Source organism: Dendrobates tinctorius, unplaced genomic scaffold, assembly GCF_039654945.1.
Source record: "Dendrobates tinctorius isolate UK_male_01 unplaced genomic scaffold, ASM3965494v1 ptg000139l, whole genome shotgun sequence".
In the NCBI taxonomy this organism is placed as follows: Eukaryota; Metazoa; Chordata; class Amphibia; order Anura; family Dendrobatidae; genus Dendrobates; species Dendrobates tinctorius.
The window spans coordinates 6,120,543-6,137,418 of record NW_027361807.1 but is presented as its reverse complement, the minus strand read 5'-3'; the positions used below and the strand labels follow the sequence as shown (position 1 = coordinate 6,137,418).

The following is a 16,876-nucleotide window of genomic DNA, read 5'->3' as shown; positions in this document are numbered from 1 at the left end:
GGTGACAGATTCTCTTTTTAAAGGGAATCTGTCACCCCTTCTTTGAGATATCATATAATGATATCATTCAATTGTGTGTCACATAAGGATCCTCTTAGTACTTTTGCTTCCCCCCAACCCTGCACCTTTCATGCATAAATACCTTTTTTATATCGGTTCAGATGTATGTAAACTGCCGCTGTCCGGTCCACTGGCGGGGCTTATTCACCAGCTCCCCCCCTCCCTGTCTTTCTCTATGTATTTCTTCTTGTGTAGTGCAAGACAGGGAGGGGGAGCAGTTGAATAAGCCCCGCCCATCGGACCGGACCGTGCCAGTTTACATACATCTGAACCGATATAAAAAAGGTATTTATGCATGAAAGGTGCAGGGTCAGGGGGAAGCAAAAGTACTAAGAGAATCCTTATGTGACACACAATTGAATGATATCATTATATGATATCTCAAAAAAGGGGTGACAGATTCCCTTTAAAGCTCTTGAACCCCAACACAAACACCTTTTTGCTGATATGGCAGAAGGAACTATGGCGGGCACTGTTTAGGTGCCAGGACCAGGGTGCAGCTGCTACCGCTTCAGACGACCCTGTGACATATACTGGCTCTGCGGAACCCCAATCTTGGTTAGGGCTCTTTCAGACGTCCATGATCATGGGTCCGATCTCGGATCGCTATGCAGAAACTGACCGCATGTCTCCCAACCTGACTGTGAAAGTGTCATATATTTCTATAAGGCTGTGACACTCGGGTCAGGAGACGCACGGCCAGTCAGTGCATTGCGATCCGAGATTGTCCTGATAATCAAGGACGTCCGAAAGAGCCCTTATTTGGTGCAGAAGGGTCTTGATGTGGATATTTAAATGTTTAAAGATAAAATGGCCATTTTTGCATTTTGAGTAAAATGTTTCTTAATGCAATCCCTTTTATGCTGTCTCCTCTTTAGCGACAAGTAAGTAGAATATATGCCAATGAGAGGAAGCATTCTACTGACACAAATGACCCCTTCCCATTTCTTCCAGAGAGTAGTGTAGACTGAGTCCTTAATAAGCAGGAGGCAATTTTAATAAAGTAAATGGGGAGGAAGAGTATACCGATTTCAGCAAATATTTCTGACAGCACATACTTTACGGTGAAAAGGCTGTCAGATATTTTAATTTCCCTCTGGAACATTCTATTACAAACTGAAGATTCTAGATGCAATTTCCATTTAGCCGGAGTTCTGCATGGCACGAAACGACGTGCCACATGTAGCGCAACCAGTGCGGTATGCCTACTTATGCAGCCAATAATGGCCTCACATCATGGTGCTAAAAGGGTGGAGACATGCCTTAATCATTGCTGACATTTTTACAATGAATTCCATACCCCTGAATTACTGAAATGTCAATACATGTGTTATATATAGTATTCTCAATACCGGCACGTGCGTCTAGCGGAATATCCTGATGAATTCAGAGTACATTAACTATTGTTATTTTTCCCCACACTTTCGGAGGCAAACAAAGTACACAAACCAGAGTTATTTCTCCGGCAAATTTACATTGCAGCGAACAGATTTCTCCAAGCTCTTTTTCACTTGATTATAGGTGAGTCTCGGCTAAAAGGCACGTTCATTGTTTGTCATCAGATTTAATTACGTGTTTACCTACAAACTTTAAGTGGGTCAGACACACGTGCTGGTTTTAGCCTCCTCAACAGTTTACTGAAGCAGCCACGTTACGTTGTCGAAAACTGGATTAAACACATTTGTCAGTATTGTCGTAAGAACTACATTGTGCAAATCACTGTGAACCAGGCGGTGTAATTATGTACCGGCGTAAACAGAGATAGTCAGTTACGTAGTTGCTACCTGGCTACTTCGAATTTTTTCAGACCATTTTTTAGCACACTTTAAGGTCTAGTTCACACTTCAGTTTTTTTAATGCAGATTTTTTTTCCCCATAAAATCACAAGTAAGTCCTAACGGGGATGCAGAAGAAGAGATTCATGCTTGGCATTTCACTACGGTCTTTAGGCTGTGGTTTAATTTTAATGATGAAGAAAGTGTAGCAGATGTTACACAAGTTTGAACATAAATAAGGATTTTTCTTAAAAAAAAATAATCAACACATTTTTACATATGAAAACTGCGCATTTGAAGGCACTATATAAAAAAAAGCATAAATGCAATCAAAGTATTCAGTATGATTTATTGCAGATTCCTGTGTAAATACTATCAGCAACAACTAGAAATTTACCAACGAAAAAGCGCACAGCTTTCCCAGAAATAGATGTCCTTATTTGTAAAGGTAGACACTCAGATGGTAAGTTTTATAAAAGTTGGACATTTTTGCATTTGCAGCTCCTGTATTTTGCATGATTTGTACAGATTCACAAAAACATGGCTGCTAGTGCATTCCGAGACCGTCTCAGACCCGGGCACAGGTTACGTGTGGTAGTGCCGCACTGCTACATTCTCTTCAACTGTTTTCTGGTACAATATTGGACAGAACGTAGAAACAGGTGGGAATAAAGGTTCAAATCTTTTGTTTTCTCTATATCCTCTACATCCCATTTTATTATGTAATGTAGCATTGTCAACGCATCTGCAGTCAATATGTCAGTGGGGGTCTCTTTCATTGATGGTAGGTGACTATTAGACAGCCACAACACATGCAGGGATTGCCCATTTGTTAGGCGGTGTCTAACAGCCGTGAGACATACAGCCGCGGCGATTTGAACATATTATTCGAGCACGCCGAGTACACTCAGTTAGCACGCGAGCATGCTCAGATAACACCAGCACGTTCACTCATCACTAGTCATAAACAATGTATCCTTTTGTTAAAACATGGGTTCATATGTAGTATACTTAGTATATTAGTCATTATTATTAATTTTTATAGCACCATTGATTTCATGGTGCTCTACATGAGGAGGGGTTGAATACAAAACACACATAGAAATTACAATGAACAAACTATTAGTGACAGACAAGTACAAATGGGAGATGACCCTATCCTTTTGAGTTTACATTCTACAGGTAATGCGCTAATTTGAAAGTATTGACAAGACTTAGAGACCTAAAAAAATTCAATAACTTGTTTCATCACTCCATATGACTACCGACAGGCCCATCTAAGGCATTTCAGGGAGTTTGATAAGCAATACCTATTTTTAGGATAGGTCTTTAATATTAGATTGGTGGCGTCTTACTTCTGCTACCCTCATTGTTATTAGGCACAGATTTGTACATAGTGACTGTGTCTGATAGGTTAGCTAACTGCAGGTCAGCCACTTACAAATCTATGGAACTGTTGTCTGGGCAATAGTTATGGTGGATGCGGTGCTGTCTGGAGTGCAATGACCTCTTCAATCAACTGAAAAATGAGGGTGCAAGAATTCATCACTACTCTCATATTAATAGCCTGTCCTAATTATCAACGTCCCGAGCACTCTGTGCACTATTCTTTTCTAATTGGATGAGACTCACCTAATTGTCGATGGGTGAGCCACAAAAAAAAATTACATCTCATGTGGATCATATCTACTGCATCCAAAAAAAATTGTACCATTTTTCATATGCTCATCTGACCCCGGTTTAACAGTGAATCTCTGGTCTGACATTGGTCCTGTGTTCTTTCTATTTCGTCTGCTTTATTACTATTCATAGATAATCACATGTAAAAAAGAACAACATTTTCATATTTTATTTTACATTTTGGATACTTATCATTACATTTATCCTTTTTGTGTGTTGCTAATAAGAAGAAGCGACAAGCGAAACACGCGTTGGGGTTTTCCCTCCCTTGGCAAGCTTTACACTACAGGTAATGGCAGCACTACATCGATACTTTGGCATATGATCTTGGACTATGGCTCTTTAGTGGTCATGTTATATTCTGGTGGAATTATCCACCATGCACTTGCACCTTAACCTCTCTTATTGATAAATTTTATGGGATCGATCCCCTCCTGACCTTTTTACATACCACACTGTGGTCCTTGCACATAGCTACTTTACCATCATGATATCTATTGTTATATTTATATATTTCTATGCAAATGGTGTTTAAATCTTCTTGTACTTGTAAACTGATTGTGTTTTTCGATATCTATCTTTTTTGCATGTGGCTGTCATGTGAATTTGCTATTATCTTTGCTTGACTTCGCAAGACATTTTTTGGTGTAGGTTGCGTGGAGGTCACTCTGCCTTGTTCTGTATACCCTTGCTTTATAATATTTACTATCTTTTCTTGTTTTTACCTTTATTGTTAATAAAATCACTTTATTTTACTTTGGGTTTTGTACATCCCTTTTCTTGGTCTTCTCACTTATTTTGTAAGTGTACCTAATATTTATTTTGGTCAATTTTTTTGTCTTTAATAGTAAAAGTGACGTAAGCAACACTCCAAAAGGCAATAATGTGACAAAAATATCTAGTTGTTTTGTAAAATAACAGTCTCAGACTTCAGTTATTCTTACATTTATTTTCTTTTTATCATATGAATGTAGTTTACCATTTTCCGCCTTGGCTCTTTGAATAATGAAGGCTTAAGGGCATGCCCAGGGTTCACAGCAAAATGAGGCTCACCACTTAAAAATAGATATCTTTTAAGAATCTTGTTTTTGAAAAAAAAATTATGCAAATACATATGATATTTTTTAATATCTAGGTAGATATATCTAAGTTCATAAGCATGAAAAGGAGGAATAGGTAAATCGTAAATTTATTGGAACCACTGATTTGAATTGCTGAATTGGGCAGCAGATTGGATGGGCACAAGACTGCTGGCTTGGTGGCCGTAGAGAAGCTTGTTACAGAAATCTAGGTGGGATATAATGAGGGCATTCACTAACATTTTTGATGAGTCAAAGCAGAGAGTGGATTCTAGAAATGTTTTACAGTTTGGGGTGGCAAGAGATGGTAAGGGCATGAATGCGTCGCATGTAGTGTAAGATAGACTCAAAGGTTTCCTAAATTCATCCAACTTGGGAAAGGGAAGAGCCATTAACAGTGATTCAGAGGTTTGATGGTAGGGAGGTTTGTGTGAGATGGAAAAAAGATGTGAATTGTATGAGCAAATATAGAACTTTTATAAAACCTATACATCATGAGTAAGGGCTCAATGAGACAAGTGTAATAAATGTCCAGCCTAACTGAGCAAATAACACAATCACAAGTATCATTGGGTCACAATTACTGCCAAAGCATCTCCACCTTTCTATGAGACCACTCAGTTTTGTGAATGAAGACACTAAAATTGGAATATTATATTGAAATTGTATATTGTAATTTCATCTAATTAGCTAAAGTGATGATTTGTTATGTTACTGAGCTTATGAGAAAATTATATACCTGTGTACTCGGGCATGGAAGGACTAACCATTGGCCAACTGCTATTGCATAAAAAATGTCCAGCCCTTAGATTACACATAAAGAAAAAGTGTGGTGTAATATTTTGATATTTAGGCAAATGTGTTTTTATATAACCTTCAGAAGTATGTATATGACATTGAACGAATCTAAAACTGCTAGCGGAATACAGTCACATAGAATTCATCTTAGGCAGGTTTTCACATGTCTGAGTACGGTACACGATGTCTGGGCAGCGACAGGTCTCTTGACCCAAAGTCAATGGCCTCTAATATGGCTATGAGGCAGTTAGTTGGGGTCAAGAGACCCATGGTTGATCCAATGATAGTGGAATCTATACAGTCTGTGAAAAACATGAACATGTAGTAGCAGCCTAAGAGAAGGATTTAACAGTAATGGCTATAAAAGTACCATCATTTTGCTAATTTTAGCATCATTATTACAATTTCAAGGGACAGGTTGATCCTTTCTGAATTCTAGAAAAATGATACATCTGCAAAATGTTTTCTGAGCTCCAGTATAACAGTGATCTCATATTGAGATGTCATATGTGATTTATCTTCACTGAAGTGTAATGAGAATAGGACCGAGTTTCCTCTGGACACATATAGATTCAAAGTCATAGCTCAAACCCCTTGGGTTCATGGTACAAAAGCTATAACAGTACTCACTACGAGGTTGCTAAGTCTGCTAAAACATTAAAGTATTTATGGTACATGCACAGTAAAATATTGTTATATGGCATTAACATACAGTATATGGCCTTAGGCTCCTATTGCCTGATTTGGAGAGTGGACCAATGTTTTTATGATACTGCATTTCCAATATATCATTCCATTTGCTTGTTATATCCATGATCATATCCATGATTTTCTTTGACCTCTACTTGATCAGTAGCTACTTTTCTATATTTTTGAACAAACATAGATAAATAGAAGAACAAGTGTTTTTCGGTCCTAAGATACTACGGCCTTATGACTAAAGGTCATGCTTTAAATCCATTATATATTTATATATACTGGGAGTATTTTATTATATACTGTGAGTCTTTGCATTTTAATGTTATTTGAGACTCTTTCTATACACTTTTTTGTATGCATATAGTATGATTAAAAGGTGCTTCTCCTTACATGCTGTATTTTATAGTTATTTGTACTGGATATACTGGGATGTGCTGCTATGCATTGATCATTAGCCTTGCAGTATAATACCCTGCTGGATTCTCTTTACTTATTCCTTCACTAGTATTTATGCAGATTGCGAATACTGCATGCATTTTCTGGTTTTGACAATTAATGACAATGTGGATCAATTTTTCTATATAAGGCCAGGTATAGTTATTGATCTAATATTGGAGTGGTATATAATAGTTACTAGGGGTAGGCTTCATGTGCCTGTAGTGTTAGACTAAAATGAACTACCCCTGGTTTAACACATGTGTTGTATAGATTATTGCATATTTAATTAAGCATATGGATTTTTTTTATTTTTTTTCTATTATGTATTGGTTTTATTCTCTGATTTTTTTCCTTTGGAGTTTGACACTGTTGTGATTTTTTTTTATAGGTAGTACAAACCTAAGTAAATAGTCTGAATTTGTAATAGACAGTAAAATGCTGATTAAAATATACATCAAAGCACTGTTTGCAATTTTTTTGCACTTTGATATGATTGAATGTATTATGTCATAAATGATTGACCCAGGTTATCCAGGTCACAGCCTTCAAAGGTTTTTCTGCCATCACCAGCAAGAAAAACAGCACGATTTTCAATAAATGAGATTATGCTGTATCTTATCAAGCTGCCAGTTCGCAAACACATATATTACATATGAAACGTCTTCATAAAACCTGGGATGATTCTATATTATATTGATGATGGAAGAGGAGACTTACAGAATTGACGCTCTCTTATATTATTTATCACAGCTGACTGTCTCTGATATCATTACACTACTGTATTAGCGGCTGATAAGTTTATTCAGCAGTGTAATTGTTTCCTCATGATAAATATTCATCTCTGCAAAAAAAAAAGAAATACTACGGCTGAGACGGATATTGGTGGGCGATTCTTGATGCAAGGAATGTGCGCTGATGCTTTGATAGCGCTGGGACATAAGATTAAGTGCTGGACATCTTGATGACATTTCTTTTTTTTTTTCTTTATGTTGATTGGGTGGTTGGTTCCCAATGTGCTACTATTGGAAGTAACTGAAATAGTTAAATGCTAACTGATACAAGATTAATAGAATTATCTTGTCTAGCCCTTGAGTTAGGTAGGATGGAAGGACACCCATTTCCCAATTTTGTCTTCGGACCAATTTCACAGACTGTAAAAAAGTTAGAGCCTGTTTAGATTTCTGGTAAAGACTAGAGATCTCAGACTCAGTCCTTTAACGTTTCGAGACACCGGATTTCACTTTTGGAGAATTAACGCTTAATCTGATCATCATTAATGGTGGCAAAGTAAACCTACAGTAGATGATTGTATGTATCTGGTCAGCACTTACATTTATCGCATGGCCAGAATCGATGCCTGTGTAGCATGAATCAATATTTTATACCATTGAATATATTCCCTTTTAGACATAGTTTATATCTTCCAGTTTTCCTGTGGAGACCAAATGAATCATTTCCACCTCTGTATAGATTGTCAAAGGAAGATCGGTTTAGAAGAGTAATGCCAACATTCTTTATAAAGAACAGGTGCTAACTTGTGCTGTCTACACTTAATATGGTTAAAATGTTGGGTTTCTACATATTTTGATCATAATATGACATTCAAACGCATAGGATCTTAATTCTATGTGTATTTAAAATACATTCTAAGAATTATAAATGTGTGATATATATATTACACACATATATACATGTACATATGTATATATCTATAGTCCTATATATCAATTTTTTCTAAAGAACTGTACGTGCGCTGTGTATATGCTGAGGAGAATAATAACTATGATAATAGGCGCTCACATTATCCTGTAGTCCATTGATATTTATACATGTACATTAGCATCTTTATGTGTCTACACAGTACACGTTGTTGCTTCATTGAGCAGGAACGTACTCACAGAGAGCTAGACACATCACGTTCACCAGACACGGTCACACATTTTCCCAATGATATGGTACGGCTACTGCAAAGAATGTGGGCATACGCATTCATGATTTTACAACCTACACATACCGGTAATTCAAGGGTCTATTATGAGCTGGGTATGATCACAGCATAAAATGAGATGAACAAAAAAAGAAATCACATCGCTGTTACAATTATACAGATGATTGACAGCTATCACCTAATTATAGACCACCCCATAAACAATTGTTAGAAAGCAAACAGTAACTTTCTCCATCTCCCACACATACCCTTCTATCTTGCCTTAGATATGTAATAAACTCAAATGGACCCATCTGAATAGGTAGAAAAGAAAACATTCACAATGTGTTTTTGCCCTCTAAATGAATAAACCTTGAACATGAATTGAAACACCAGCCTACATCATGATGGGATCTGTTCTTCTCCAAGGATTGACACCAGCAAGTAAATATATCTGTGCACAGTAGGCTTGCTGATATAGGCTCACAGCAGTAGCACAATGTGCTTTACAATAAACATACATATGAGCACTACAGAACAAGAAAGGGAAGCACAAGAGAAGATTTCTATAAAGATGTAGCTCCTATCGAAGCCACACTGAGTAGATTATAACCAAACCGAGATGTGTACTACGCAGTAGTCGCCCATAAATGACACCATACAGCCAGAAGTGTCTTCGGAGCAGATTAAGTTTTTATTGCCTGGCATAACATCATTTCATTAAGATCTCTTATATGCCTCAGGATGGCTAAAAATCATGATCTGCAGCCACCTTCATTGTAAAACATTCACCCCGAGTTGTACTAAATCAGCCAAGAGTGCAGTTTCAGGCCCTGTTTTCAATGAGTTATTAACAGTGTTTTCTACAAGGACAGCAATCAGTAAATAAAACGCCAAAGTGAATCCTGGGCTTTCTGACCTCATCTAGAAAAGCTTGTCTCTTCTCACAGATGATGATGATGATACTACGGCAAATCAGGCCACTCAGACCAGTACAGATGATTACTAATTGGACATTTCTGGGAGAAGATGTGACTCATTCACCTGGCTTCTTATTCTGTCCCATTACTATTGTAAGCTTTGTAAAATATATATGCATACTAGGAAATGTTTTTCAGATGACCACCCAAAATTGCGTTGAATAGTGGTCTTTGAATGGGTGAGCTTCACAAAGAAGATGGCCATTATGCTTGTTATATGGGGGAACTAGCAATTTGATTTGTCACAGGAAATCTGGTCTTCTTCTCATAGAGCTAGTCTTCCAGAGAGGTTTCACAAATTTCTGGCTTCACATTTCTAGGCAGGAGCGTACAGGAGCTAAACCCTGAAACAACATGTAATCACCTGCTCCAGTCTTTACTCGCACACAAGGTTGAACATGTAATCTCAGTGATTTAATACATTTCTGTCTGTCCCTACCTATACTTCATGTGTGACTTGTCTGCCTTTGCTTTGTGCCCACAGACTGGCTGCACCTGCTGTTACTATGCCTCATTCATTGTTTCCCATGGGAGCAACCAGAGGTGAGAGGCTAAAGCAGCAGAGAAGAGCACTTCATGACATTGAGAACCCAGAAGGGATAGCTGAATGGCATTCATAAAAAAAGCATATACATCTGCTAGGTATGCCACTACATCATGGCAAGCATATAAGGGACCAAATCCTCCTTTGTAAGTGGTAGATAAGTTGAAAGAGGTCAAACTTACCAGAAGGAGGAAGATGCAAGCTGATGAAACCACTGACCATCAAGAAACATGCTGCCCCCATCCTGATGTCCAGACTGGATTCCCTTAGCCATGAGCCCATTGCAGGACAGAAGTTGAGGTGTCACTAAATGTGAGCAAGAGAAGTGTCAATGTGACAAATTTCAGGGTATTCCTCCATTCTGCAGTACATGGCAGCACCTCTTCCCTATTGAATGATCCATATGGACCCGCTTAACTGTCACCCTTAAACCAAGAGCACCTGACTTTTCCAAGAGTGGGTGTAGGACCAGGTTATGTCAGAAGCTCAAAGCAAATATCCACTTGCCAAAAAAAACAACAGGCACAGTTCTTGTCCCCCCTGTTCTCCTCTCTCCTCCTGTATTGGCTTATGTGGGCTCCACAGCAATGCAGAACAGTGAAAGAAAGAATGAGCCAGTGAGCGAGAGAGAGAAAGGGACATGCAGACATAGGCTGGAAAAAACACGGTCTGGATCACAGCTGGTTGGATGGATTGGAGGATACGCAACAGCTGGTTAAAGTGGCAGCTTCTGTGATGCTGATGGGAGGAAACAGGATTGCTGCAGCCGCAGGCATCCTAACCCCAGCTGCTGTCTGTCAGGGATGGAGGAGGGAGGGGGGTGCATTTAATGCACAAAGAGATTGAGATTTATGCAAGGGAGGACAGCGACCAATTCCTTCACAGCAAGAAATGTGCAATGTTTATGCAAATGTTAGAAAAGGAACATCATTCTAAGGCTGGAAGATATCTCTGTGGACCACTGAGTGCTGGATTGGCCTTTTACTGCTAGAAAACCAATAAAATATAGCAAAAGACTATCATTTTCCTCCATGGTATTGTATGCTGGGAATGAAATGTTGTCAGGGGAGCAGCATTTTGTCCCCGGGAAATGTGGAGCAGAATGTTACAAACTGTGTTGCCGGGTTCAGGGCACCGAAATATCTGTAAATAGACTAAAATCCCACCATGGCACCGTGCAGAGAGGACTGACGGACAGCTCCTACCCTGCTCTGGGACCCCAATTTAATGTCTCTCCATTCACCTTTCCCCCGATCTGTGGAGATACACTTTATGAGAGTGGGGATATAACTGATGAACGAGAGGGGGCAAAACAGTCATTAACCATTCCGTCCCAGGATGAGGAGACGTGGTCGTGTGAACCAGCACCAGGAGGGGGAGCTCCTTTTATTCCTTGCTGTGCAGCATCCTTTTCTCTATGAGAGTCCCTACGGCATATAATACCATGTTGAGAGTTGTTAATAAAAAGCTGGAAGTAAAGTAAAAGAGCAATAGGGTCTTATCTGGGTATTAAGAGGTACCTCTAATCAGATTTTACTCACCAGACAGAGTCCAAACACAGGCTCAAAGAAATATTAGCTGCTGCAGATCCACCCGTCTCCTCGTGACCAGCCAGAGTTAAAAAAAATGGGATAAAGAGGTGGATTAACTCCCGTGTTGAGAGTTGTAGTATAACAAACAATTCCAGGAAACAATTTCCAGTGAATTATCATATAGAGCATGTTATTTCTTTTCATACACATAATATATGCTTTGTATACCAATACATTGAGGTAGGAGGTGTTGTAGCAGCTGGCACACCTGCCAGTACATCTGTTCCTGGTAGACCTCCCTTCTCATATACCTTGTAGGCAGTGCACTATACAAGTGACCTGCACACATGTTCTGCATCATTCTTCATTCAAAACCTGTGAAAAAGAGTAGAATTCTTTATGGAATAAACGAGAGGTAGAGAGAAGGACTACCATAATTAATCTAATTGTGGATGTCCTGCATGTTAAAATTGTACTGAATTATAGAATTCATACCTAAAGCAAAGATTTGCCCCATGGATTGCGGCTGCAAGGACGGCAGTGTGAAATATCAGATTACAAATTACATATTAAATTCCCATTACATTATAGTCTATCATATATAGGAACACATTGCAATTTTGCAGTAATCCTTTAGAACACACCAGTTTCGTAAAGACGGGGCTGGAATAGGCGCAGCTCACATGTAAGCCCCACATGACTGCGCTGGGGACATAAAGGGGTTTTTATTTTGTTTTAAATCTGGTGGGGGAAGGATCGAATTGGTGGTTCAGGGATAGAGGAGGAGAGCTGGGGGTGGGGTGCTATATAGGGTCAGGTAATTGTGCGGGAACCCTCACTCGGCCGGAAGGACAGCAGGAGCAGAAGAGGACAGACAGAGCCAGCAGCAGTCCTTACCATGGCATCCGTGTACTTGCTGCTGGAGAGGCTGCGGGACGTCGCCCATTCCAGGAGGGGTCGATGGCTGGAGGAGCAGCACTCCTCTCTGCTGGGCGATGCCGGGACCAGGGAAAGCGCGGGCAGGAGGAGGACCAGGCCACCGGAGAGGCTCTCGCCTGAGGTAGTGACGTGCAGCCGGCGCAGGCCTAGGAGCCCCTCCAGGGACCCTGCGGTGGCTGGCGGTGACGGCGCGGCTTCACCCCGCCCAGCGCCGCCCGGCAGGAATCCAATGAGCCGGCCGGCGGGGAGAGGCGGAGGTCACACTGGAAATGAGGGCCGCACCGGAAGTGCGGCCTGCATTGACGAGGAGTGCGGCACCCGGGGCCCGCGGCGGAGCAGGGAGGCAGGCTGCCTCCCATCAGAGATCGGGGCAGCGGCGGTGCAGGCCAGGGGAGATGGCCGGCGCCGCTATGGACGGGGCCCGCGGTAGCGCCACCACAGCAGGAGCATCTGGCGGTGGCCCTAGCAGAGGGCTGGCTGAGAAGAGAGCATGGGGGAGAGTCGCAGCGGGCCGGCAGCAGCAGCATGACCCTATGCTGCCGGGCCCAAGCAGTGATCGGCAGGCTGCAAGAGCGGCGGGCAGAGAAGAGGAGCTGCCTGGCAGGTCACGGGGGCGTGGAGCGGACCGGGCAAATCGGCCTGGGTCTGGTGGGCAAGCATGGTCGAGATCAAGGAGGAGGTTGTTAGTGAGGGGTGCTGCAGGAGCTCCGGCCCCCCCCGGTGATGAGGAGGCCAGGGGCGCGGGCCAGCAGAGCAGCACTGAAGATTCGGAGGACGACAGCGAACGGCAGCAGGATTAGGGACATCCGGCTCACGGGGACACAGCATCCACGCAGCCATGTGAGTATGAGTCCATGTCTTGTTTGTCACCCACAGGGGCAATAGCACAAGGGGTTGGGGTTAGTCAGAGGTCAGGGTCAGATGGAATGGGGATAGGAGGTGTAATTGGGGCGGAGACGCCAGGCTTCGGGAGGTTTTGTGTAGTTTGTCCCAAGTTTTAAAAAGAATGGGGGGGCCGCGAGCGAGACCGGGACGTCACCTGTGGGGGCTTGGCTCCCGGGTGTGGGGTCGGTCCACTTTCGGTCGTGGAGTCACTGAGGCCAGATGGAGAGGATGGGCCTATAGGAGGGGTATCGGTATCTCTTCAGACTGAGAAGGATAAGGGAGATTCAGTAAAATTGGATGACAGGGCAAGAGGGGAAGTGTACGTGTGCTTCGAAGGACCTTTGGGGGCGCATTTAAAAAAGGAGGTGGAGAAGATTCGGCGGGATGAGTACGTGGAGATTTTCTCCCTTCTCCCCCTGGAAAAGTTTAATTTCGATAGGGGGAAAAAACACGATAGCAATAAAGAGGAGGAAAAACGGAGGTGGCGACTTATTCCGCAGACATTTGTGAACTGTTACAAGCATTTGCGATATTGGCAAGTGTGATAGGGGAAAAGGCCCCCGAAAACCGTTCGGGTCTGTTTTGTTACCTCGATGCGATTGGCGAGGCGCACCGTACTTATGGGGGGCAGGCGTGGTTGCGCTATGACGAACAGTTTAGGCAGAGGAAGGCGGTGAGGCCGGAGATTAGGTGGGATCAAAAGGACATTGGGCTCTGGTTCAAAGTGATGGTGCCAGTCAGGTAGGTACGGGCAGTCCTTTCACGGGAGCGGAGGTAGTGGCAATCAGCAGGAGGGCTCGGAAGCAGTGGTCAGGGTGCGCAAGGAGGAAAAGAAAAATCAGGAGCGTCCTGGCAATTCAATGAGGGGCAGTGCAAATATGAGAACACCTGTAAATTCAAGCACGTGTGCTCTCATTGCAACGGTGGCTCACATGGGGCCTCAAAATGTTTTAGGAAAGCAAGGGGTAAGCCAGCAGTGGGTGCCCGTCAAGAGGGAGACGCCGGTGAAGCTTCAAAGGATGGCCCCCTTTCTAAGTAGATACCTGGATCAAGATAAGGCCAGGGTGATCCGAACGGGTTTCGCAGAGGGTTTTAGGATACTCCCTCCCAGCCACGTAGTACCTTTTTCTATTAAAAATTTGAGGTCGGCTGATCTGCACTCAGAAGTGGTTAGTGCAAAATTGCAGAAAGAAGTTGAGTTGGGTAGGATGGCGGGACTGTTTGCGTCGTTACCAGTTGAAGGGGTGATCGCTTCCCCGTTGGGGGTGGTGCCAAAGAAGGAGCCTAATAAATTTAGGTTAATAAGGCATCTATCTTACCCGAAGGGGTTGTCGGTCAACGATGGGATTGCCCAGGAGTTGTGTACGATGATATACACATCTTTTGACACGGCTTTACAATGGGTGCGCAAATACGGCACAGGGGCTTTGTTGGCAAAAACCGACATCGAGTCGGACTTTAGATTGCTACCGGTGCACCCGGATAGCATTCCGTTGTTGGGATGTTTTTGGAAAGGGGGGGTATTTCTTGGATAGGTGTTTGCCAATGGGCTGCGCAATCTCGTGTTCTTTGTTTGAAACGTTCAGTTCCTTTATGGAATGGGTGGTTAGGGATGTTTCCGGTGTTCCATCCGTCATTCATTACTTGGATGATTTTTTGTTTATAGGGCCACCGGAGTCGGTTTTATGTAGGAATACTTTGGCTGCCATGGAATGGGTGGCAGACTCTTTTGGAGTACCGTTGGTGAGGGAAAAGACCGAAAGCCCCTGTACGGTCTTGAGTTTTCTGGGCATATTGATTGATTCGGAAAGAAAGGAGTGTCGGCTACCAGAGGATAAATTGTCCTTGTTGAAGCAGGAGGTTTTCAGAGTTAGTAGGTTAAGGAAGGTGACATTGAAAGAATTGCAGTCATTGCTAGGCCGATTGAATTTTGCATGCAGGATAATGCCCATGGGCCAAATATTTTGCCATAGGTTGAGTGGCACGACAGCTGGGGTGCGATTGGCACATCATTTCATTCGGGTGACAAGGGAACACAGGGAGGATCTGGCGGTGTGGCAGCGTTTTTTGGAAAATTACAACGGTAGATCTTTGATTCAACACAAATTTTTGAACAATTTCGATTGTGAGATTTATACGGACACAGCAGGCAGGGTCGGTTATGGGGCCTATTGTAGGGGTAGGTGGAGCGTTGGCAAGTGACCCGAGCAGTGGCATCAGAGAGGCTTGACAAAAATTCTGGTTTTGCTGGAATTGTTCCCCATTGTAGTGGCAATATGGATTTGGGCCGAGATGTTTGAGAATAGGAGAGTTAGGTTTCATTGTGATAGCATGAGCGTGGTGTCGGTGATCAACACTTTGTCTGCTTCTTCTCCCCCGGTGATTAAGCTGGTGAGGGAATTGGTGGTACGGTGCCTGGAATTGAACGCTTGGATTACTGCGGTGCATGTGCCGGGCGTGCAAAACTCTATAGCGGATGCTTTGTCTCGTTTGCAGTGGGAGCGCTTCCGGGAACTGGCACCAAATGCGGAGACCTTAGGAGCGGAATGCCCTTTGCATCTGTGGCAAATTATTACGGACGGGCCGGAACGTTGATCCGGGAGTCGGTTACGAGTCAAACTTGGGCGTCATACGAAGCAGCATGGAACATATGGCTGGCTTGGGTGTCCCGTTGGGGAGCATTGGAGTCCGAAGAAGACAGGACATCGGCGGTGTTGTTTCAGGTTGGCAGGGCGGCGGAAATGGGCTGGTCAGTTACGAGAGTTAATAAATTCATTGCTGGCCTGGCTTTTGGTTTTAAGTTGGAAGGTTCAGTTGATGTCACGAAGAATTTCCTGGTTAGACAAGCGTTAAAAGTTTTCCGAAAAGGGACCCAGAGTTGTGACAAGCGTCGACCTATTTCGTTTAGCACGTTGGAAGGGTTGGGTAGAGTTCTGGAATGGATTTGTAGTTCGCCGATGAAGGAGGCATAGTTCAAATTGGCGTTTTCTTTAGTGTTTTTTGGGGCTATGCGGATAGGCGAATTAGTGTCGCATAGTAGGCACAGGGCTGGAGGTTTGCTGGTGGAGGATTGTGAATTTTGGAATGGGGATTGTTTTTTGGATTCGGCGTTCAAAAACTGATCAGTTGGGAAGGGGTAAGCGAGTGGTGTTTGGGCGAATGGAAGGGGCTGCGATGTGCCCAGAAAAGTGTTTGGAGTCATATTGGAACTTGTGGTCGGGTCGAGTGGGCCCCTTACTGTGTCACGAGGGCGGTGCGTTTTTGTCTCGTTTTCAGTTTATTGCGGTTCTTAAGAAAAGTTTGAGGGAGTTTGGTCTCCCTTCTGGTTCCTACGGGTCACATTCTTTTAGGATTGGTGCGGCCTCTGAAGCAGATAGTCGTGGTTTGGGAGTGGAAGAGATCAAGCGCATCGGCCGCTGGAATTCCGATCGATACTTGACATATGTGCGGCATTGATGGGGCTGGGGGTGAATGGTTTGGGGGTGATTAACAATTGCTGTTTGGTTATGTATTTCAGGTCGGGAGCTGTACTTGGCCTGG

General features: G+C 42.8%; 1 protein-coding gene across 2 annotated transcripts in view; it reads right to left on the bottom strand.

The window, feature by feature from the left end:
- The window catches only part of UNC5A (unc-5 netrin receptor A), a 614,615-nt gene extending 603,772 nt beyond the window's left edge, over positions 1–10,843 (bottom strand). The window contains exon 1 of one of the 2 annotated variants that reach the window (XM_073544983.1): positions 10,163–10,843. In XM_073544983.1, the coding sequence (XP_073401084.1) occupies positions 10,163–10,262 (100 nt within the window). In that variant the 5' untranslated portion in view covers positions 10,263–10,843. The remainder of the gene's footprint in view (positions 1–10,162) is intronic. The other variant, XM_073544984.1, reaches the window with a different exon arrangement.
- Between the last annotated feature and the right edge of the window lie 6,033 nt (positions 10,844–16,876).